At 43.5% G+C, this 22,514-nt stretch overlaps 1 protein-coding gene across 1 annotated transcript in view; it reads right to left on the bottom strand.

Annotated features, from left to right (window-relative positions):
- The window catches only part of MED13 (mediator complex subunit 13), a 3,555,174-nt gene that overhangs the window by 1,805,220 nt on the left and 1,727,440 nt on the right, over positions 1-22,514 (bottom strand). Inside the window, exon 7 of the mRNA XM_044054535.1 lies at positions 14,196-14,358. Coding sequence (XP_043910470.1) covers positions 14,196-14,358 — 163 coding nt within the window. The remainder of the gene's footprint in view (positions 1-14,195; positions 14,359-22,514) is intronic.

The raw sequence follows: 22,514 nt of genomic DNA, 5'->3' as shown, positions 1-22,514 counted from the left end.
GTGGGAGGGAGGATTTTGGAGGAGTTGGAATTCCTCTGGCTGTCAGGAGCTGATCCATGAGTCTCACTACATAGAGTTCCGAAAGGCTCCTGGAGGAGAGGGTCGACATCCCCGACAGATAATTAGACCTTTCAAGAAATGGGCTCAACTGCTGTCCAAAAAAGGGATCTACTGACAGGGAATATTGGATCTGAGGTAAGATTTCGCCCTTCAGCATCGTGGTCAGAGGACCTGTAGGTTGCGTTTTGGGGGGGGGGGGGTAGTGACCTGAACTGGGGAGACTTTTTGGTGCAGAGAGGGGCAATGGCACCATAGGTGTTGAAGTTATGGTCAGTTCCATAACAGAGGATGGCACTGTAGAAGGAGTTTGAGGCTCTGGTGCCGAGACAGGTGCAAAAGACAATTTCAGATGTTTTGGTTCCGTGGGGGACTTAGATTTAGGCTCACTGGTATGAGGAGAGGAAGGTACAGACTGACTCCTTCTATGTTCCTTTTTAGGAGGGGTTGAACCCTATGCCTCAGATAAAGCCTTTGAGAAAGGCATTTAAGAGATCTTTCAGTATTAATTTGTTCTTTCAAAGTGCGGACAATAAAGCCCTTACACAAGTTGCATGGGGTTGAACTTTCAAGTGCAGAACACCATACAATAAACACAGGACAAATGTCCGTGGAAATTCAGCATTTCCCTGCCACGCTTATCACACTGTTTAAACCTTATTGTCCCTTACAAACAGTCCACAATTCAAGTAGCAAATCACAACAGTAATGAGGGAAACGCCCTGTCAGAACAGTAGAAGATGAAGCAGAGGCACACCCACACACAGTCAAGAAAAGACTTTTTTTTTGGTTACCAACAATGGTAATAAAGAATACCCAATGGGTAAAGGGAAGGAAAAAGAGAGGGGGGGGGGAGAAATACCAGCAATGGTATTAAAGATTACCACAGAGGTAAGGGTGGGGCCTGTACCACCAACGGTACAAAGAAATACCAACATTTTGGTAAGGAAACAGCATTACAGCAGCCTCTGGGCCCTACGTTGGGCTGAAGAAAAAACCAACAGCATATGCATAACATGGTTAATATACTGGATCCATTCAGCCAGGAGTTGACACAGAACAGTCTTGGTGGTTCAAAGCTGCAGCTACATTATGCTCAATAGCCGGCTCCATGGAAGAAGATATAGGTTCTCCTTCCTTTTCAACCAGATAATCACTGGGGCATCCTGGTGTTGAGAAGAGAGCAAAGATTAGTTGACAGGGTCTTCCTGCGCCTCACAGTCTTGCTTTTTTCCTTTCCCTATTTTTCTTGAACACTTTTACAGGAAACACAATAAACAGTGCAATTAAGCATTCATGTAAGTTTATAAAACACAAGTGGGAATGAAACAAGCTTTGAATGAACAGGCAATCATCCGATATTTATGAGACTCACGTGGTGCTTACAGCAATATTAAATATTTTAATTAGCATGCATTCTGCAATGTACAGGAAGACTAAATGCCCTTATCTGTCTCAGATAATGACTCCTGGGGTCCCTAAGGCTACCTACAGAAATCCAAGGAAGGAAGAGCCCCCATCCAGCTACTAGAAGTCATGAGGGACACAGGTGCAAGATTAGGCACTGCTGCAATTTAAGTGACAGGAAAGAATAGTTGTATAAAATCTCACCATAACCATACAAGTCCTTCTCTTCCATGTTGCGGTATTCTTGGTGTGGGATTTCCTGCCTTCAGGTGACTTGTACGTTGGCTCCTATACAAAAGTGTCAGGTTGGCTGTTGCAGCTGTGTGGGACGTCATACGTAGGGCCATAAACCAGGGACCCTGTGTGTGACGTCTGCCCACACAATCCTCAGAACTTGAAGCTAAGCAGGCAAAATAGATAGCCCAACAAAGGCTGCCAAAGGTGACATGTATAAGGCCCTGGGTCTCTTCTGTAATGGAGAGAGGCACCAGGGAGCAGTTAGACTGGTAGAGTCAGTGAGGGGGAAAGGTGTGTGGGAAGGAATACTGACCCATGGAAGAGGACATCGATGGTTATGGTAAGATTGTACCCAACTATTCTATTCCTATGTTGCAGTATTCTTGATGTGGAAAAGTACAACAGCTTAGTTTAATGAAAGGCTGGCGGATGCAGATGATTCCATACAGCCTTGTAGGATTGCCCTGGCAAATCCTGCATGTGCTTTGGAGATTTGGTACAATTTGTAAAGTTTGATGAAAGTGTGGATAGTGGACCATGTAGCTGCTTCCATGCCTTTTTGGAAGGCCTTGGAAGTAGCCACTGCTCTTGAGTGTGCCTTAACCCCAACTGGAGGGGTTCTTCTGTGGTGTGAGAAGCAGAAACAGATTGCCTTTCTAATTCAGGATGCAATGGTCTGTTTTTTTTGACTGCCTTGCCCAATGCCCTGGGGTGGAAAGATAGAAAGTTATTTGGATTTCCTACTATCTTTAGTCTTATCCAGGTAAAATCTCAGTTGCCTGTGGACATCTGAGGAGTGGAGTATCCTCTCTCCTTGGTTAGTGGGGGAGTGAAAAAATTGGGTAGGTGAAGGGATTGATTTAGAGTCAAGTCATTAACTACTTCGGACATGAAGGGTTAGTTTTCAGTGTGACCCTGTCCCTATGAAAAATGGTGTAAGGTGAGCATGCCATTAAGGCTTGTAGCCCAGAAATAGGCAATAGCCACCAACAGTACTGTTTTCAAAGTACATAACTGTAGAGAGGCTGTATTAGCTGGTTTGAAGGGGAGCTGGGTGAGTTTTTCCAGTATGAAGTTCAGGTCCCATGGAGGAGGAATCTGCTTCCTAGGTGGTCTGATGTGTAAGACCCCTTTTTAAGGAAGAGTTTCACATGTAGCCTGGCTAACAAGGGGGGATCTAGAGGTAAAGCAGGCTGATAATGCAAAAAGGTGCACTTTCACTGATGAATAGGAAAGTCCACCCTTTATAAGTTTACACATATATGAGAGGACTAGGGGGTGTCAGCCTCATAAGGGTCCCTTTCCTGTCCCAGACACCACTGAGTAAATCTTTCCCATTTGGCAAGGTATGATTTTCTAGTAGTGGGCTTCCTGGTCTCCCTCAGGACTGATAGCATGTCCTCTGGCTAGTGGTGTCTGAACGGGGTTAGTAACTTATCACCCACAGAGTCAGGGATAGCATTTGCAAGTGTGGATGAAGGAGAGTTCCTTTGTCTTTTATCAGAATGTCCACCTTGTGGGGTAAATTGCAGTGATTGCCCCTTGGCTAAATTGTATAGAAGGGGGAACCAGTGCTGCCTTGGGCAGTAGGGAGTCACTAGCAAGATTTTTGGTTTGTCCTTCCTGATTTTCAGAAGGACCTTCTGAATCACAGGAAAGGGGAGAATACGTACAAGAACTTCCCCTCCCAGGTGAAACTGAAGGCGTCAACTCTCCAGGTTTGGGGGGAGTAAGTCTTTGTGCAGAAGATCTGCAGCTGCCTGTTCTGGGGGGAGGCAAACAGGTCTATTTGTGGAGTGCCCCACCGGTGGACTATGTCTAGAAAGACCATCCTGTCCAGCATCCATTCGTGTTGTGGAGAGGACGTTCTGCTCAGGTCTCTGCTTGCTTGTCCTACGAAGATATGTAACTGGCTTGCAGAGATAGGTTGTGCTGGTATGCTAGGTCCCAAATTAGTAGGGCTAGCCTGCACAATTGGTATGCCTTGGTACCTGTTTGTTGCTGTACCACGTAACAGTGGTATTGTCCGTCACTATCAGAAGAGTACCTGGAAGCAGTAGTGGTAGGAAGGTCTGTAGAGCTAAAAGAATTGCTGTCATTTCCTTTACATTGTGTTTGGTTATCATGGGACGTTGCCACTGGGCTTGGACTCTGAGTGCAAGGTGGCTCCCCAGCCTGAGTCTAAGGCATCTGTATGCAATATCTGTGTGGGTTGAGGGGGCTGCAGTGGAAGCCCTGGGTTCAGTTGTACTTGTTGGATCCACCAAATGATTTCCTTCTTTAAACAAGGAAGAAGGGGGAATAACTTGCTCCAAGTGATTCTGGTGTTGTGACCACATATTTTTGAGGTACCACAGCAGTTTTCGCATATGCATTCTGGCCAATGGTAGCATGAGAATGGTTGCTGCCATCAATCCCAGGAGTCGAGGGAATTGCTTGCAGTGACTGTCTGGGAGAACAAGACTTCTTGGAAGTGGGAAGTTAGAGATAGGCTTTCATTCTTTCTGTATTGATTCTGCAACCTAGGAATATCTTATCCTTGCCTGGGTTCAGGGAAGACTTCTTGAGGTTAGGGGTGAACCCTAGACTTTGTGGAAGGCACATAATGAAGTGTAGATCCTTTAAGAGGGAATCTTTGGACTGTGCTAGGATAAGGATGTCGTTCAGATATGGGTAAATCTGGATTCCTTGTATCCTGTAGAAGGCAATAGCTGGAGCTAGGCACTTTGTGAAAACTCTTGGGGTAGTGGATAAACCAAAGGGCAAGGCTGTAAATCGGAAGTGTGAGGCTGGGCCAGAGAAATGCAGGAAATGTCTGTGTGAGGACTTGATGGGAATGTGCAGGTAAGCATCTTTTAGTTCCAAGGTGACCATGAAAGCATTTGAGGGTATGAGGGGTAAGAGAGTGGAAAGTGATAGCATTTTGAAGGTGGGTACCTGCAGGCAAAGGTTTAGGAAGAAGAGATCCAAAATGGGTCTCCAGGGACCGTCCTTTCGAGGGACCAGGATGAGATGGGAGTAGAATCCCTTTCCTTCTTGTCCTGTGGGAACTGGCTCTATTGTGCCTTGTTGCATGTCTGACAGAATTTGTGAAAGATGGCGGCATTGTTTTTTGGGGGAAATGGAATGCCCTTCCAGGGGGAATTTGTTTCCAGAATAGAAAGTATCCTTTTTGAATAATGGTTAATACCCATTGGTCTGTAGTGATTTTTTGCCAGAAGGGGGGGAGAGTGGGTAAGGCGAGCTGAGAGGGGCAGATGGATAAGGCAGTCATGCATTAGTAGGCCTGGATGAGGAATGTCTTCTAGTTCCTCTTCTGGGTCTGGAGGGGAGGGCAGCAGAATGTGGGTTACGCCTAACAAAGGTAGTCTTAGCTGGGTAGTTCCTATAAAATTTGGGTATAGTGGATACTAGGAGAGGTTTTATATCTTCTAATTCTTTGCTTTTTTCTTGCAGATTCTTAAATAGGTCTGCAGATTGCCTTCTAAAGAGGAAGTTGTAATCCCCAGTCCTCTGGCAGATTCTGTAGTCTAATCCAGGAATATCTCCTAAGGACAGATGCTGATGCTGCAGAGCGAGCAGAAGTTTCTGCAGCATCGTAGCTGCATCTTATGGAGTTGTCTAGCCACTTGTAGAGATAAGAACAATTTGGAGGAGATATCAGTCTTAACTGGACTGTCAGGGATTGAAGCCAGCATAGAGGTGGCTTGGGATATTAAGTCCAGATCATACTTGGTCATGTGTATTTGATAGTTAATGGCTCTGAAGGCCTAAGTGGAGGTAGTGCACACCTTCTTGCCTATCCTATCCATGGATTTGCTATCTTTATCCGTATTCAATAGGGAGGCAGAAAATACAGTTGTGTACCTAACATAAATGAAGATGTTAGAGTGTATTCACTGTTGCAGTCACTACAATTGGGCTATCCTGCTGGAGGCTACCCGCAGTCAGCGCGAGTTCCAAAGTCTAGGTCCGGCGTCGGTTGCTGTCGCCTCCTCCCTGACGTCAGTGCGCCAGGGGTATAAAAGATGCAGCAGACGCCATTTTCTTCAGTTTTTCTTGCCCCAGATGTCAGGTGCCCCTAAAATGGTAGGCTAAATTATGCCAATAAGCATGCATGCACAAAAAACAACTTTGCCTTCATCTACAAGCAAATACACCACATAGGTTGTATAGAATAGAGAAGTCCCAGCAAAGGAAAAGGTGGATGGTGAGAGGGTAACCTGGATTGCAACAGTGAATACACTCAAACATCTACATTTATGGTAGGTACAAAACTGTACTATGTTCATAGTGTTTCACTGTTGCAGTCATTACAATTGGGTTGAATCCCAAAGTTAAGGTTGGGAGGCCGGTGCTGTTTAAGACAGGCTATCAGGCCTTGCAGAACTGCAGTGGCAAAGCCTGCCCTGGATTTAGAGTAGAGAGGTAAGTGATAGTGCTTTGTAAAAGTATACAATGAACTCCAAGTTGCAGCCTCTAAGATGTCTTTGGTTGGTACTCCTCTGAGGAAGGCTGCTGAAGTGGCTGCTGCTCTGGTTGAATGTGGCCAAATGCCCTTAGGCACTAATTTGCCATGCTGTGAATAGCGGAAATGAATGCAGTGGTCTATCCACTTTGAAATAGTCTGCTTTGAGATAGGCTTTCCTTGTGATCCTGCAGCATATGCCACTAGAAGTTGTTCAGTCTTTCTGAAAGCTTTGATTCTGTCCAAGTAGAAGCTTAACTGCCTGTGAATGTCCAAAGAATGCAGAATTATCTCACCCTTATTCTGTGGGTTTGGATAAAAGGTAGGCAAATGAACTGTTTGGTTAAGGGCACACTGGACACTACCTTAGGCATAAATGTAGGGTTTGTCCTCAGGGAAACCCTGTCAGGATGGAAAATGATAAAAGGTTCCACAGCCAAGAGTGCCTGTAACCGAGACTAGTCTAGCAGAGGTTATTGCTAGGAGCAGAGCTGTTTTCCAGGATAAGAATTTTATATCAGCAACAGAGGCTGGCTCAAACGGAGGCAGTGTGAGTTTTTCCAAGACATAGTTGAGGTCCCATGCAGGTATTGGTGCTCTCCTTGGAGGTCTTATGTTTTTGGCCCCTCTGAAGTACTGCCATAGTAATGGATGAGAAAAAATAGGTGGTTCTGTATTGTAAGTGGCTGAAATGATGAACTGATGAAAAGAAAAGGCCTTTATCAAGCATCTCAGTTAAGTATTGCAAAATCGGAGGAATATTTGGAACAATTGTGTCAATACCTTGTGCCTGGTTCCAAGCACAGAATATTTTCAATTTTTCTGCACAAGATTTTCTGGCCCTAGGTCTCCTGGCCTCCAAAATAACATCCATGACTGCTTTAGAGAGAGGTGTGTCTTGAATGGCTACATTATCCTCTATGCTGCCAGGTTTAAGGTCGTGAGTTGGCTGTGCAGTATCTGACTGTCTTGTTGGGTCAATAAGTGCGGAATCTGAGGTAATGTCCAAAGCTGGGCACTGAGACAAGCTCTTTAGGATTGGGTACCAGTGCTGGCGGGGCCAGTCTGGGGTAATCCGTATAATTTTTGGTTTCTCTTGTCTGACCATGAGTATCACCTTGGGGAGGAGAGGCAAAGGAGGAAAGGCATATACTGTTAGGTTTTTCCAGCTGAAAGACACAGCATCCACTTTCCATGCTTGCTTGTGAGAAGTCCTTGTGCAGAATCTCTGTAGTTGGTAGCTGTGAGGGGAGGCAAATAGGTCTATGTCCGGACATCCACAGTTCCTTGTTATCATGCTGAAGACTTGTGGATCCAATTTCCACTCGTGGGGATCCATGAGGTTTCTGCTTAGTTCGGCTGCCAGAGTATTTGTCCTTCCTGGCAGGAATTGTGCTTGCAGATATACTTGGTAAGTCAATGCTGTGTCCCACAAGTTCATGGCTAGCCTGCAGAAGGGGTAGGAATGTGTGCCTACCTGCTTATGTACCACATGACTGTAGTATTGTCTGACTATCAGTAGTTGTCCTGGATGAAGTAGATCCTTGACGGCTGTCAGGGCATTCTGAACAGCTAGCATCTCTTTTTGATTGATATGTAGATGCATTTGACTTGCGGACCATGTGCCCTGAATACATCTTCCTGCCATATGGGCCCCCCAGGCATAATCTGATGCATCTGTTGTCAATGTCTGCCTGGCTGTGGGTAAAGTGAATGGCTGTCCCGTGTTGTGGTGACAGGCTTTTGCCCACCATAGAAACTCCTGTTGTAGGCATGGAATGAGGGTAATTATTGTTTCCAGGCTGTGGCAATGTTGAGTCCAAACACTTTTTAGATACCATTGAAGTTTCCTCATATGCAGTCTTGCATATGGAATTAGTAGAATGCAGGATGCCATGAAGCCCAAAGCCTGCAGAATTTTTCTTGCAGATAACTGGGTCTTTGCTGCCAACATTTTGAAATAAGTAGTCAGTTGTCTGTGTTTGTCTGGCGTGAGATAAGCCATCTGGGCAGTTGTATTTAAGCTTGTACCCAGGAATATTCTCTCTTGAGAGGGTACGAGTTTTGATTTCTTTTCATTTACTGTGTACCCTAGACCTGTTAGTAATCTTTTTATAAATGCCAGATGCTGTAGTAGAATGTCCTTGTTCTCTGCTTGAATAAGGCAGTCGTCCAAGTAAGGAAAGATTTGTATTCCTCCGACTGCAAAATGCAATTACTGCTGCCAGGCATTTTGTGAAGACCCTGGGCACAGCAGATAAGCCAAAGGGCAGTGCAGAGAATTGGTAGTGCATTGAGCCAACTATAAATGTGAGGTATCTTCTGCATGACTGTCTGATTGGGACATGCAGGTATGCCTCTTTTAGGTCTAAAGTAACAAGCCAAGCCTTCTTGCCCAGCATGGGCAGAAGCTGTTGTAGAGTTAACATTTTGAATTTTGGGATATCCAGGAATGTGTTTAGGATAGACAGGTCCAGCACTGGTCTCCAGGCGTTGTCCTTTCTGGGCACCAAGAATAGCCTCGAGTAGAATCCTAGTCCCTGCTCTTGCTGTTGTACTAGCTGAATTGTTCTCATGCCCATGAGGGATGAAACTTGTTTTTGTGCCTCTGCCCACTGATTGCGTGGCAGGTCTGGCATACCGTTTGGCCTTGGCAGGGTGTGAAAGTGGAACCTGTAGCCTTGTGATACAATATTTAAGACCCATTTGTCCTGGGTGATCATGTGGCAATTTTGCGAAAAAAGTGCTAGTTTCCCCCCCAATGGGGCTGCCAGAAGAGAAGTGCTTGTTGCCGGCAGGGGAAAGTCATTGAGGCTGTTTCCTGTATGGCTGTGATTTTTCCTCTCTGCTTTTGGAGGTAGAAGCACCCCATTGTTTAGGCCTGTATGAGCCTTGGGGTTTGTGATCTGCCTCTAGGGCATCTGTATCTGCCTCTTTGTGGCCTGTCTGACACTAGAAAAGACCAATTCTTTGTAGGCCAGTTCCTGCTAAATCTGGGAGGCTGTACCTGCAAGAAATCCTTGACTGTTTGCATAGATTTAGCTTTGTCCTCCATTTTCTTCAACACCTCTTCTGCTTTATCAACAAACAAGGTATCATGCTGTAATGGAGCATCTAATAGTTTTGCTTTAACATGATCAGGCAGATTCTGTTCTTTTAACCAATCATGCCTCCTAATGACAGAACCTGTAACAGCGGTCCTGCAGGAGGCCTCTAGAGAATCAAAACCACATTGCAAAGTATGCTTTCCCACTTGTTCAGCTGCATGCAATAAATGCTGCATTTCTTTGTTTTCTGCACATTCTGAATTTGTCAACAACTTCTGTTTAAGCAGTGACATAAGATATTGCTGATATTTAAGCATATGAAACTGACAATTTAAAGCTCTTACAGCCAAGGTAGCAAAAGTATAAATCTTTTTCCCCCATCTGTCCAGGGCCCTTGAATCCCTATCAGAGGGGATAGGGTTTTTTGCAGTGGAAGCCTTGACCCCTTTGGGACCCTGGGAGATAGTTTCTGGGTCAGCAGCAGGGTTTTTATAAAGAAATTAATGTGAATCAGGAACCCTGTAGTATCTGTCTGGCTTAACAGGAGCTGGTGGTAGAGAGTCAGGAGACAGACTGGACTCTGAAAATACATCTACAATGTCTAAAACAGGAGGGATAGCAAGGGGCCTGTGCTGAGGAAATAAAAGGAAGTCTCCGAGCCTTTTCTTGGATTCTGTGTAATCTTGGCTCTCCCAGTGGAAGTGGTCCCTCATAGTATGCAGGGTCTCCCCAAAAGAATAATCCTCAGGAGGAGAGGCTGAAGAGATAGATTCTTCAGCATCAGAATCCTCATAGGGAGGAAGAGAATATTCTTGTTCAGAAGAGGAATCAGAGGAAATGGAAACCTGATCTGAAGATTCATATTCTATCTCTTGCCTAGGCCTCTTATCAGGAGTGGGATGGAACCCCTGATCAAAGTAATTAGGTCTTCGGCCATTTTAAGCATCTGTTTTTTAGGCATGGTGGCCTGTCCAGGAGAATGCTGTACCTGTTTCTTTATCTTTAGAGCTGCTTTAGTCTTTGCCTTTGAAGCTGAAGTTGGTTTCACATATAACTGTGTAGGCCTGAAAACACCCACAGAAGCCGATGCCTGCTCAGCGGCTCAGAACCCATCTGAAGGAATAGTTTCCGAGTGTCCAATACCTTGAGTTTCCAGTGGCCTAGTCAGCTCCACATGGGAGTCGGAAGCGGCCTGTGGCTCTGAGGTAGCGGGCGTCAGGGGCTGTGAAAGCGCCTCACTGAGAACCAGCGATAGGCCTAGCGGAAGCCTCGTTGTCGGTTTTGGACCTCGGATACCTGTCCTTTTCTTTTTCTTTGCGCTTTTTATAAACTCTGGCAGTCGGCTGTTCTGACGGCATTATATATGTGAATCTTCTGCCAAAGTAATGAAATGCAAAATCGTACCAACATTTAATAGTGTGCAAGTTAAATCTAGCACAAAACTGACAGCTAGCAACGTCGTGGTCAGGGCCTAGGCAAGGAATACAGTAAGAATGAAAATCCTTATGAGGCATTTGCTTCCCACAAGAAATACAATTAACCTTTTCTGACATCGGTCTGGAGCAAGAAAAATGTTTCCCCAATGGGGTACTTAGCTTTAATGAAGACTTCGGATCTGAAATTCGAATTTGAAAATCTCAGGAGTCAACCGACCGGCACTTGCGAACTGCTTTTGATTCGGGTACTGCACGGCAAGAAAGACTGAAGAAAATGGCGTCTGCTGCATCTTTTATACCCCTGGCGCATTGACGTCGGGGAGGAGGCGACAGCAACAGACGCCGGACCTAGACTTTGGAACTCGGGCCGACTGCGGGTAGCCTGCCAGCAGGCTAACCCAACTGTAATGACTGCAACAGTGAAACACGATGAACATCAACCTAGACTTTATCAGGGGCAGTGGCAATCACTGCTGGGTCAGCTAAGGGTGGCTTTAGGAGGAATTTTTGTTACTCTGGCTCCTTGCAGAAGCGTCCTGGGCACTTAGGTGCAGGAGGCTGAGTCAGCTGTTCTAGAAGCTGCAGTAAAGGCATCCAAGTATGCTGGAAGAACAGGGGGTAACAGCTGTAGGGGAGGGGGACTCCACTTGCAGCAGTTCAAAGTATCTTTTTTTGGGTTTCTGTCATTTGGGAATTAACCCATTTGAAATAATCTTTCATTCTGGTGATGGTTTCACTAAATGTAATGTCTTCAGGTGGAGAATCCCCATCCACAGAATCCTCATCAGGAGAATAATATTCCTTGGAAGAAACAACCTGGGATGCATGAGAGATGGATTCATCCGAGGAAGCATACAAAGATTCATACTATTCTTCCTCAAGAGGGGAAGCCATAGATATAGAAGAAGCAGAGGGAGGCCTAGGGCTTAGCAGAGGCAATGTAGTTGTGGGTGAGGCAGAAGGCCTAAAGGGCCATAAAAGCCTGCATAAGCAAAGAGGTGAAGGCCTCAGTCTGGAGGAGCTTCAGAAGCAGGATAAATGAGTTTTGTTTTTTGCTTCTTTTTGGTCGGAGTGGCCTTAGGAGTCTGTCTAGAGCCGGGTTTGGCAGCGGCTGTATCAGAGGTCTGGATCCCGGTCGAAGGAACCACCAAATCTGGTTCCCCCTCGACATAGACAGGCGGTGTCTGAGAAAGCTTCATAGATGTGCCAGTTGGCTGTGCAGCGGCCTCCACGAGGGAGGTTGATGGAGCCGCCAAGCGCTCCTAAACTCCTACATCGGCAGTTGGCAGAGCGTCCGGGTGCAAGGCAACAGGCGATGAAGGCCTAGGCATCTTGGCCTTCTTACGTGGAGGTTCGTGGGCGGCCTCCGAAGCAGGATCCATCCTGACAGCCAGCCTTTTGAGGTGTTGATTTTCTAGGTAAAGACTTAAAGCTGCAAGGCGGCTACGTAAGGTCTTAGGAACAATAGATTTACAAATAGGGCAGGCATTATGGTTGTGTTCCCAGCCTAAGCAGAAAACGCATTTATCACGGGCGTCCTTATGGGGAATTTGGCACCCACATTGGCACTTTCTTTTTTTCCATTGACATCAGCTGAAAACTACAACAACCAAGCCTAAGCAATGCGAAAGATCGGTAAAATATTAGAAATGCAAAAGCCCAACGGGTTACTAATCTATTGTCGATCCGACATCTGGAGAGCGATCATATGATGCAAAGTAGTCTGCGGCTGAAATGTTCTGAGGATTGTGCGTGCAGACGTTGCACATAGGGTCCTTAGTTTATGGCCCTACATGTGACATCCCACGCAGCTGCAACAGCCAAGATGAAGCTTTTGTATAAAAGCCGACGTATGAGTCACCTGAAGGCAGGAAATCCCACACCAAGAATACTGCAACATAGGAATTGAAGGACATTGAGGCATGCCTCATGAAGGTGACCCAAGGACACTAGCAGTGTAGCATTAAAACATGCTCTCTAAAAAGTGAGATCCCACATTTGCAAGGATAAGTACCAGACTTCACTTCAAAAATCATGAGACCAAGAACATTTCCCACACCTTGGTCATAGAAATCTGCTGGCGAGGGAGAGGGGTGACCCGGGAAGTACTAACAGTAAGCTTCAAGTAGGTGACCCAAGGCAGCTTTCCAGATTAAGCTGATCGTGTTTTTGTCCCTACAAAACAGGGGTCAGGCAGTGCTTACACTGTGAAACACAGCCACCCAGGGTGTGAACCAAGGAGGAACACCACTTCTAGACCTCCTCATCCACTATAAAAACTCAATCAGAAGGATAAAGGTGGTGAAGGCAAATGGAGGTTACCCCTTCTGGAAGTAATGCTGTTTCAAAAATTACCTTCATGTTCCCCAAGTAAAGCAAGGGGTGATTGGCTGGTTCTGTACGTTCCTCCAGGTGCACCTCGGCCACAGGGAGAACGTCAGGTGGAAGAGGTGTAGCAGTAGGCTCAGGCCTGGTAACTTTGCCCTTTTTCAGTGGCTCGATGGTATGCCTGTACAGCCTTTCCATCCCAAGAGCAAGACGTTTGAGATGTTGGTTCCCTAGACAGATAACAAGGGTGTGCAAATGGCTACGAAGAGTCTTTGGGACAAAGGCCCGACAAATCGGGCAGGCTGTATGGTCGTGGTTGGGTCCTAGGCAGAACAGACACAGGTAACGGGTGTCCTTATGAGGGATCTGATGTCCACACCTACACTTTCCTTTTCTGGATGACGTGAGCCTGGGCAGGCATGCAGTGACAAAAACAAAACAAGAAAAAGGCCCCAATGGGATACTTGTCTTTAAATTGCAGGATCCGATTTCTGAGATGGCAGCAACAGCTGATGTTCAACTGGAGGCACAGAGGTTCTGGGGAAGGTACATGCAGATGTCACTTTTAGGGAACACGCACCCTTATGGCCAACATCCCTTGCACTAACCAAAGGTTTTTGATACTAGCCGGATGTTTGGGTCACTAGGGGGAGGTTAACCCAAAGGTTATGAATACTGCAACACAAGAATAGTACATCTAGGGGTTCTCTCTTTGTGCACTGCATCAGTACATAAAATAATTGTTCATGCACATGAAACAAAAGTTTGACAGAAAAAAACTGATGAAATGGAATGTGAAGATAAACTCTGACCCATCAAGGGGTTCCCCCCCTATGTCAGACCTTTTGATTCTGTCCAATCACTGTTCTTGGAAAATGGCAAAAAGTCAAGATAAGCATAACAGTGTATATTAACATACTATATCTAAAGTGTTACAGTACTACATCTAAAGGACTGTGGACTATGTAATGATATACAAGTTCTCGTGCACAGTCCATTCCAAGTACCTGACTAAAGGAGTTCTAACCAATAAGGTTATCAAACAAAAAAAATTGCCAACCTATTACAACTGGACCAGGCATTTCTATCAGAACATGGTAAAGTTTAACAGACCTACAATACCAATCATCTTCTGATCAAACAAAAAACATCTTAGCATTAATGAAAAGGAAGAAATCCTAGGATACATTTCAAATAATAGCAGACAACACATACTTGTTTGGGGTTCTGTTAACATTACACTCCTGCCACACCCTGTCAACGACCTGATTTGCCAGTTTTCTGGGAACTTTGCCACCATGATGACTGGTGCTGTCTGGATTAAATGCATCTGAAACTGAAGAAAACTTCATCCACTTTTGTGCAGAGCGAGAGTCAACTGTAAGGAAGAGATTAAAATGAAACATTTAAATTTGGAGATATTTCAAAATGTCAAATGCACCAACACCTTCAAAGAAATTTTCATCAGCCTCCATGTCAAAAGTCCACTGAAACAGGACAGATGAGAATACGACTGACAAGAGGTTTAAACAACCCTTCATAAAAAGATGAAATGGAGAAAACATTACCAGCTTCACGTTAACACAGCAATTACACTCGTAATAAGTTGCTTTCGAAGTGCAAAAGAACCCAACAACTTTAAACATTTTGACACTATTATAAGATCAGATATCAAACGTCATCTGTGAAAATCTATACTAACAAAAGCAAGCAATGTCTTTCAGCTTTTCCCAGTTAGGGGTTGTCACAGTGGATCACCGGTCCGCAGATTGACTGACAGTGGTGTTTTTACGGTGTTATGTTGCCAGCCCGGCACCCAACCTTCACAGAACACACACACACACACACACACACACACACACACACAACCTGCACGTCTTTAAAACTCACTCTACCACAGGGAAGACATGCAGACTCCACACAGAGGGAGCAAACCTATGCTAACAGTGTTTGACAAATGAAATTAGCAAACCACAGACTGTGATGATGGCACTGTAAAGAAAAACTGCTATGAAAGTTAATAATTCTAAATATTACAAACAAGTAATTCTAAGTGACCCAAGATTAGAACAGACCAAAGGAAACTCAGCTGGCCAGACGCCTACACCACAATGCCAAAATCAAGATGTTAAAAAAAAATGCGTATGATCAAACAAAACCATGTGTGGGAGCACAATTCTAGAAGTCATAATATCAAGCATTCCTGATAAAACTTACAAATCCTATGTTCTGCCACTGACTATAATCCAATAAACTAAACTTGTTTTTTTAACAACTAGCAATCTCCCATCCCTTTTTCTTTTCCAGACTATCCTTTCATGGGGGCTTACCTGGGCTGACTTGAAATCCATGATATCTTCAGCCAGCCTGTCTGTCAGGTAGACCTACTGTGACTGGGAATCAGAAATCTGGGTTTAAGGCAAGTTGGAAATAGCCTTATTTTGTTTGGCCTTCGGTCTAGACTTGAGCTGGATGTATCAGAGGCCACAGACAGCTGGCCATGAGATGCTGTCGAATGAGGATTACTTTGAAACTCTGGTGACACCACCCTCTCTTAAGGTAGAGCTAAAACAGAACTTGGAAGCTGGGATCTACAGACTGACCCTAGAGCTAGCCAATTCCCCAAGTCTTTCAGCCCACAGCCCTGTCGAGGAGGCAGAGAGCATATCAGACTCCAAAATGGACTCGTTAGATGTCTAGGCCAGACACACTATTGGAGGGGACTTGCAAATGCATCTCGCTCCACCAACCATCACAAGCACGGATGGACTGCCAGATGGCACCCAACTGCCTTCTGCAACCCTTTAAGTCTTTAGATGCTGATTCTTATGACAAAACCTGGCGCAGCCTGACCGACGAGTACCACTGTGCAAGAAAATCAACAATGGTCCCTTTACTTATCTAAACTTTTTTCCAAGGATTCAGCCCCATGCTTTATGGTTCTGGAATTAAAATAAGCACACTTCGGACAGTTGGTCAATGTCATGTTCTTGACACAGGCAGTAAAGGCAATGTGGAAGTTCCAACAAGGGAGGTTTCCCACACACTAGACAAAGATTTGGACTTTGCAACTGACATCTAATAGAATTCAGACAGAGAAAGAATCATCCCCCAAAGAGGTACTTATTGCTGCTGATAAGAATTCTAGCTTTGGAACGACCAGTGACACTGGGAAATAAATACAAAAAGAACTGAAAATATGGTGACAGCCAACACCTCTGTATATCCTGCCAAAGGGGAGGGCATTTGCTAGGCCAAGAGGAAGGGATTAAAGTGCCTGGTATTCAAGTTGGCCATGGGCTTCCACAGCAGGAAACTCCAAGGAGTTATTACTGCAACAGTGAAACCAACATCTGGGGTTCCTCCACCATGCATGTGCAATAACAGGACATAAAGACCCTTCTTAGTCATAAGATTTAACAAAGAGAAAATACAGTTGTGTCAGGAACAGACAATAAGTGCAGATGTTTAAGTAAATTCAGTGTTGTAGTACTAACTCTTGAGATTCCTACCTGCAGAAGCCTACCATATGGCTTAATTTCCAGAGCTTTTCTCCCTTCTCCCTACTGCTCCAGTGAATTCCCACACTCTCAGATGTGCTGAAGTCGGTAGTAAAAAGAGGTGTCTGCAGGCACCACCTTTATCTCCTTCATGGCCTAACAGGTGCAGTTTGCACCCTAGGACTAGAGTATAACCCCCAGGGTTAACCCATTCCAGGTGGAAAATCATGAAGACAAACCCGAAAATCTCACTCTAAAGGCTGTGGCTGAATCCTGAGAAAAAGGTGGCCTGTTCAGGAGGAAAAATGCAAGGGGACAGACTGGGAACTCACTCCAACCCAGACATTATCAAACAGATGCTACGGAAGTAGTGTGTACACTAGCACTGCAACACAATCTAATAACCATTACGGTAAGTTCCTAACACAACTGTACTATGTTTTTTATATTTCACTCATGAAATACTGACTCTGGGGAAGATTCTTAGAGCTTAAATGGCATGTTGGGAACAGCTAGAGTCAAAAGGTTCTGCAGGATGGCTATAGCAAAGTCTGCCTGGTCCTCTTCCTCTCTCTCTCGATCTTAAGCAATATCTTGGGGGATCAAGATATAAGGAGGGAATGCATAGAGAAATACATTTGCCAAGGACATGGAGACAGTATACATTATCCAGGGCCCTAATGTTGGCACCCTGGTGCAATATTTGCTTAGCTGTCTGTTCTCTGGAAAAGCAAACAAATAAAATTTTGTGGCACCGCTCAAGTTGTGAACTATGCACAAGTCAGTCCCTGGCCTCTCAATTCACTGTGGCCCACTTATGTTCTGTTCAACTTGTCAAAGTCTTCTCCTGAGATGGTATGTCCCGTGTCTCAGGGTCAGACTGGACTTGAGCTAAATAATTCCTGCAATGCTACTCTATACAGACAGAAATGAATCCCACTTGTGTGTTGATGTACCACATCACCAAGAAATTTCTGTCTTTGGAGGACTTCTTTTCTCCACACACACTTAAAAGGTTTTGATGTTCAAAATTGGTGCCATCGACTTATGTTGATATGTTTCTTAATCCCAATGTCCCAACTCACTTGTAGGATATGGAAGTGTCATCACCCTCATGAACTGTATTCACTTTCAGGAGTTTCTCTGAAAAGCTGTGAATAATCACTCACTGGGATCAGACTTGCATCCTCCTCAGTGATAAGAACTCCTGAAGATTCCATCATGCACTGCATAGCCCAGGGTTGAAAGGAGCACACTGAGGATTACTAAACTGGACAAGTCTTACCCGGGATACAAGTAAAAAGAATGTACGGCTATCCCCCATGTGGAATTTAATTCCTCCACCTACATCTACTTCAACTTCCTACATAACTACAACACAGCTAACAGTTTTACACTAAAATGCAAACATTCAACAGGTTACGTAGTGAATTCTGGATTCAGGCAAACCTGAAAGACTGATGACATCATCAGAGTACTCCAGATGCTAACCAATCAGCTGTGAGAAAGATCTAATGAGTACACTAGTGGATATATTTTTTTTACACCTCTGAATTCGGGCTGTGGTTAATGGAAGGAAGTCCACCAGGCTAGGTACTCTCTAGACAGAAGTACAAGTTTAAAAACTGCAGTAAATATCAACTCAGTGTGTGCTACCATTCCACTGACTACTCTGGGATGTAATTCCTCTAACAGTTCTCAGGCAGTTTTTACTTTTCCATATTCTAATCAATGTTTGACAAATCTTTATCCTGAAGTTATTACTGAAAATATGAATAGTCTGAGACAGTGTGATGCTCATCTCTCTGAAAAACTTACAAAGGATATAAGAGTGTGCATAGTTTTAGACTGTTTAATCCCGACAATTTCAGATTCACACTTACCTACATGTTTGAATAAAAACATTACTGCTATTACCAATTCTGTTGTGTTAAAGTAACTTTGTTCCAGTCACCGATCATTACAGCCCAGGTAAAAAACCCCAATTGGTAGAAAACAAAGATGAATGGCCTGCTAAATTTTATTATTAATATAGTATTGCTAACCGACTATGCTGAAGCCAGTTATTAAATATTAGGAACACTTGATTAAAATCTTCTGACAATTTTGACTTTGGCAGGATTGAAAGAAAATGACCTTCCTCAATTCTTGTCTAAACTATATTTGGTTAAACCAAAACATGAGGTTATGGTTACTCATGCTGGTGTACATGATTAAAGTATTTCAATTATAGGAAAAATGTACTGCTCACAATTTTGGAATATTTTGAGATTCATGTCACTTCTACTTTAATAAAAATTAATCTGTCCCATTCTTGGTCTGTTTACTAAGGTACATGCCTATAACATCTGGCTGCATCACTTGACGTTAGTTTACAATAGTAAATTGATAACTTATTAGAAAAATTGTGTCTGGGACTATAGATTATTCTCAAGAGACTTATTACATTTGAATGACTGTTGGGCATCATGTGTTGCTAATAAAATTCATGATGTGCTTAAACATTTTTTTAGAAAAGTGTGGAAGGCCAAAATATAGATGTTATCCGTTATGAAATTAGTTAATAATGGTATAAAGTGGTTTCTTCTGTAATGGCAGAAGTTTAGGCAATAAATTTGACGAACTAGATGGTCTAGCACTTCTAGATAAACACACTATTATATTAGCAAATACTGGAACTCAGCTTCCAGCTTAATGATTTCACTAAATATGAATACCTCAGACTAACTCTTCATGGTGGAAGTGTAACATTATGGGTTTAAAATCCTATTCCATCGTGTTTAAGTCTTCAGGTTGAGTATGAAAATTTCGGCCCAATTTGTTAAAGTTTATAGGATGCCATTTATGATTATTTTGAGTTACACTACTCCAAACACTTCTAGTGAGGGTCATTGGCATTTTTAAAAATCTGGATAAATGTCTCTTGGAAAAATCTAACAAAATTCCTGTAACACTATTAAAGAGAATTTCTTAACACGCTTGCTTTCTCTGGGTTGACCCAACTGGTTATATCTAGTAAAAGAGGTTTAAATATACTGAACATAGCTACAGTTAATGTTCCCGATATTTATCCAGTAAAAGCTCTTCCTACTCTTGATGGTTCTGATCATAAAGCCTTAACTTCACTTTATGTTTGGTTATTCACAGTTTAACACAAGGTTAAAAATTCTTTTAACTATCAATTTTGATGTTGTGTGACCTAACCAGATGAACTGTGCATCAACTCCATCATTATCATACCTTGATTTAAGTATGGTTATTCCAGACTTGAAAATACTTCAGGTTCTTGTTTTATGAGTTAATGAATTTACTAGACCTTCCTATAAGAAGACTCCTTTGGTGGTCAAAATGAATTAAAAATTTGCATAGACATTAAAAAAAACACAATCATACAGAGTGGTAATGACCTTTCCTACTGATGTTAACAGAAGCAAACTTAAAATTTGTAAACCTCTAAAATATGAAATTAAGCTGTCCAAGTAAAATTATAAAGGCAAATTGATTAGTGACATTTACAATAAAAAGGCTTTTTATCAGTGCACATATTTGCAAAATAAAAAGTTTCATCTATTAACTCTTAAATTAGATAATGAGGTAACCTATGAAGTCAAAGTTATTGTTAGCAAATTTAATCGCTACTGTGTGTGTGTGTGTGTGTGTGTGTGTGTGTGTGTGTGCATGTTTGTTCATCTTTAAACCCCTGGATCTGCTCGTGGCTGCTGAGCATTCCTGGCCTGCTATCCTATACTTCCTTTTTTCTGCCTCTCTACCTACTCTGTTTTGCCTACCGGCCGAGCCCTCCTGGACAACCAAGAACAGTCACCGATTCAATTATTCCCAGATTGACCCACTCTCGCAAACAGAAAAATCCTACCTTCTCCCTGAAGTGTCAGGAAAGGAACTAAAAGAAAGTGTTATGGAATTAATCTTACTTTAATTTGTATGTAAAGTTTCTCTACCACTTACTAGGAGCTAGTATAGGACCCCGGCCTGAGAAGCCTAAAGTCAAAACCCCACACACCTACCTCATCCCATTTCATCTTTTCCTTGCACCTTTCTACCTCCTATACTGATTCCTCACTCCACTTAAGAGATTTGGCCACTAGATGGCAGTCTTTACACACCTATAACCTCTCTTCCTCACTCAGGCGCTCTCACCATATTACCAGCCCTTTCACTTTCCTTTTCTCTACCTGCTTGTTAATAGTACTACCTAACTCTTTCACCCACTCCTCCTCAATACAGTCCCCTAAGCCCCCACTAACAAGCCTGACTACCACCATCTGCACTTACCTTCACCATACTGATGGTGTCTGTCCTGCTCCCTTCTTTCCTTGGGTCTCCTCAGTGCTACTCCATCTATAACTATGGATACCTTGACTATCTTCCTCTCTTCATATTACCTTACCTATTGCCTTAACCCCAAATACTCCTCTGCCCACATTCTCTCACTGTGTTCGCCACATCTGTCCTCCAAACCTGCCAAGTAAACATACTCTAATGTCTTTGGATGGCCTCACTTTCTAAGCTCTGCTGAGCTCAGTCTTCCGGCTTGCATTTGCTCACACTCACCTAACTCCTCCACCTTTCTCTACCTACATCCACCCTTACCTATCTTAAGGACTAATTTCCGCAGGGAGCCATCTTTAATCCCCTGGATCTGCTTGTGGCTGCTGTGAGTTCCTGGCCTGCTATCCCATACTTCCTGTAAGTGTGATACTCTTAAGCTTACAAAGTTGTGTTGTAATATTGTCTGGAACTTGCATATCATTTCCAGCCCTATTAATATTTGAGTGTGTTTAATGCTGGTTTCATAAAAAGTGTACCCGCCAAATGTATTGATGATCTGCTTACTAGCACTTGTCGAGTGTTTGCTGTAAACATGTGTTAGCACTGAATGTGTTGTGGGATTACCTACCTGTAGGTGTAACTGTGTATAGTACTACTGCTGTTGCTAAATGAGGTATTTGCAACTGAGATACGTTGGCTTTGTAACCTGTACAACGCTGCCGCCTTGAGAATCAAACTCTAATATCTACTCTCCATGGCCATAGCTTTAAAGAAATCATCTGGTTACAGAGCTTTCCAACATTTAGCTGGTGTTGACCATGTCGCTAACCACTTCCACGTGGCAGCTGACCATAATAGTACCTGTGCTAGTTCCTTTTGAATCTCTTATTCCCAAGCTTATGAAGCTCAGTAATGTCCAAGCTAAGTGAGTAACTGAGAAGCTTATATTAATTGCCTGTACCTTGCATGTGTGTTTCCCACTCCTATCCAATCCTAGGTTGTTAGTTTAAAGGATAGTCCGCTCTTCTGCTGCTCTTTTCTGCTCACAGGACACAGTAGCGTTTCACAAGTAAGCAATACCTTTCGGAAGGTATTCTTATGAATAGTATTATTATAGCTCGCGGCTAAGCTTCTGCATCCATGGAAATACCCCAAGCTTGTTGTTTTTGCGCTCACCAGCTACTTCAACATAAAACAAGCTATTGTCCACATTTAAATGCAATAGCTGTATTTTATACCATCCCCGCTAAAACCCTAGTTGCTGCTTACAAGGCTGCACCCATTTATACTCCTAGGAGAAATTACTCCATCTGGAAGTCAATATCCAGTTACACAACCATTCCAGCCACGTCGAGGCTTACAAGGCTGTACCTACTGCTCTCTGCTTACCAGACGCATTAGTGGAGAATTAGCATTCTACTCCTCTCTGGATGTTGTGCACCGCCACCCTAAACCCCATAATATTAATATGTTAAGCTCAACTACGACCACTAACCCTTTTTTAGCTTACCAGCTGCATTAGTGGGAAACGCAAGATGCTGAACTTAAGTTATTAACTTCACTACATAACCCACAATAAGCATCTTTTCCTCTCTAGCATCAATCTACCCTGTTTAACTGAACTAAACATGGTAATGTAATCACGCTCACTCTAAATGGATTACATATACCATGAATGTATCAACACACAACTAGTAATCCTGTTCTCGCCCAAATACAAGTGTCCTAACTGCCCGTGTTGATC

Source organism: Protopterus annectens, chromosome 13.part0 (assembly GCF_019279795.1).
Source record: "Protopterus annectens isolate FY-2018-M chromosome 13.part0, PAN1.0, whole genome shotgun sequence".
In the NCBI taxonomy this organism is placed as follows: domain Eukaryota; kingdom Metazoa; phylum Chordata; order Ceratodontiformes; family Protopteridae; genus Protopterus; species Protopterus annectens.
Note: the sequence above shows the minus strand (reverse complement) of the source record. Positions and strands in the feature narration are given on the sequence as shown.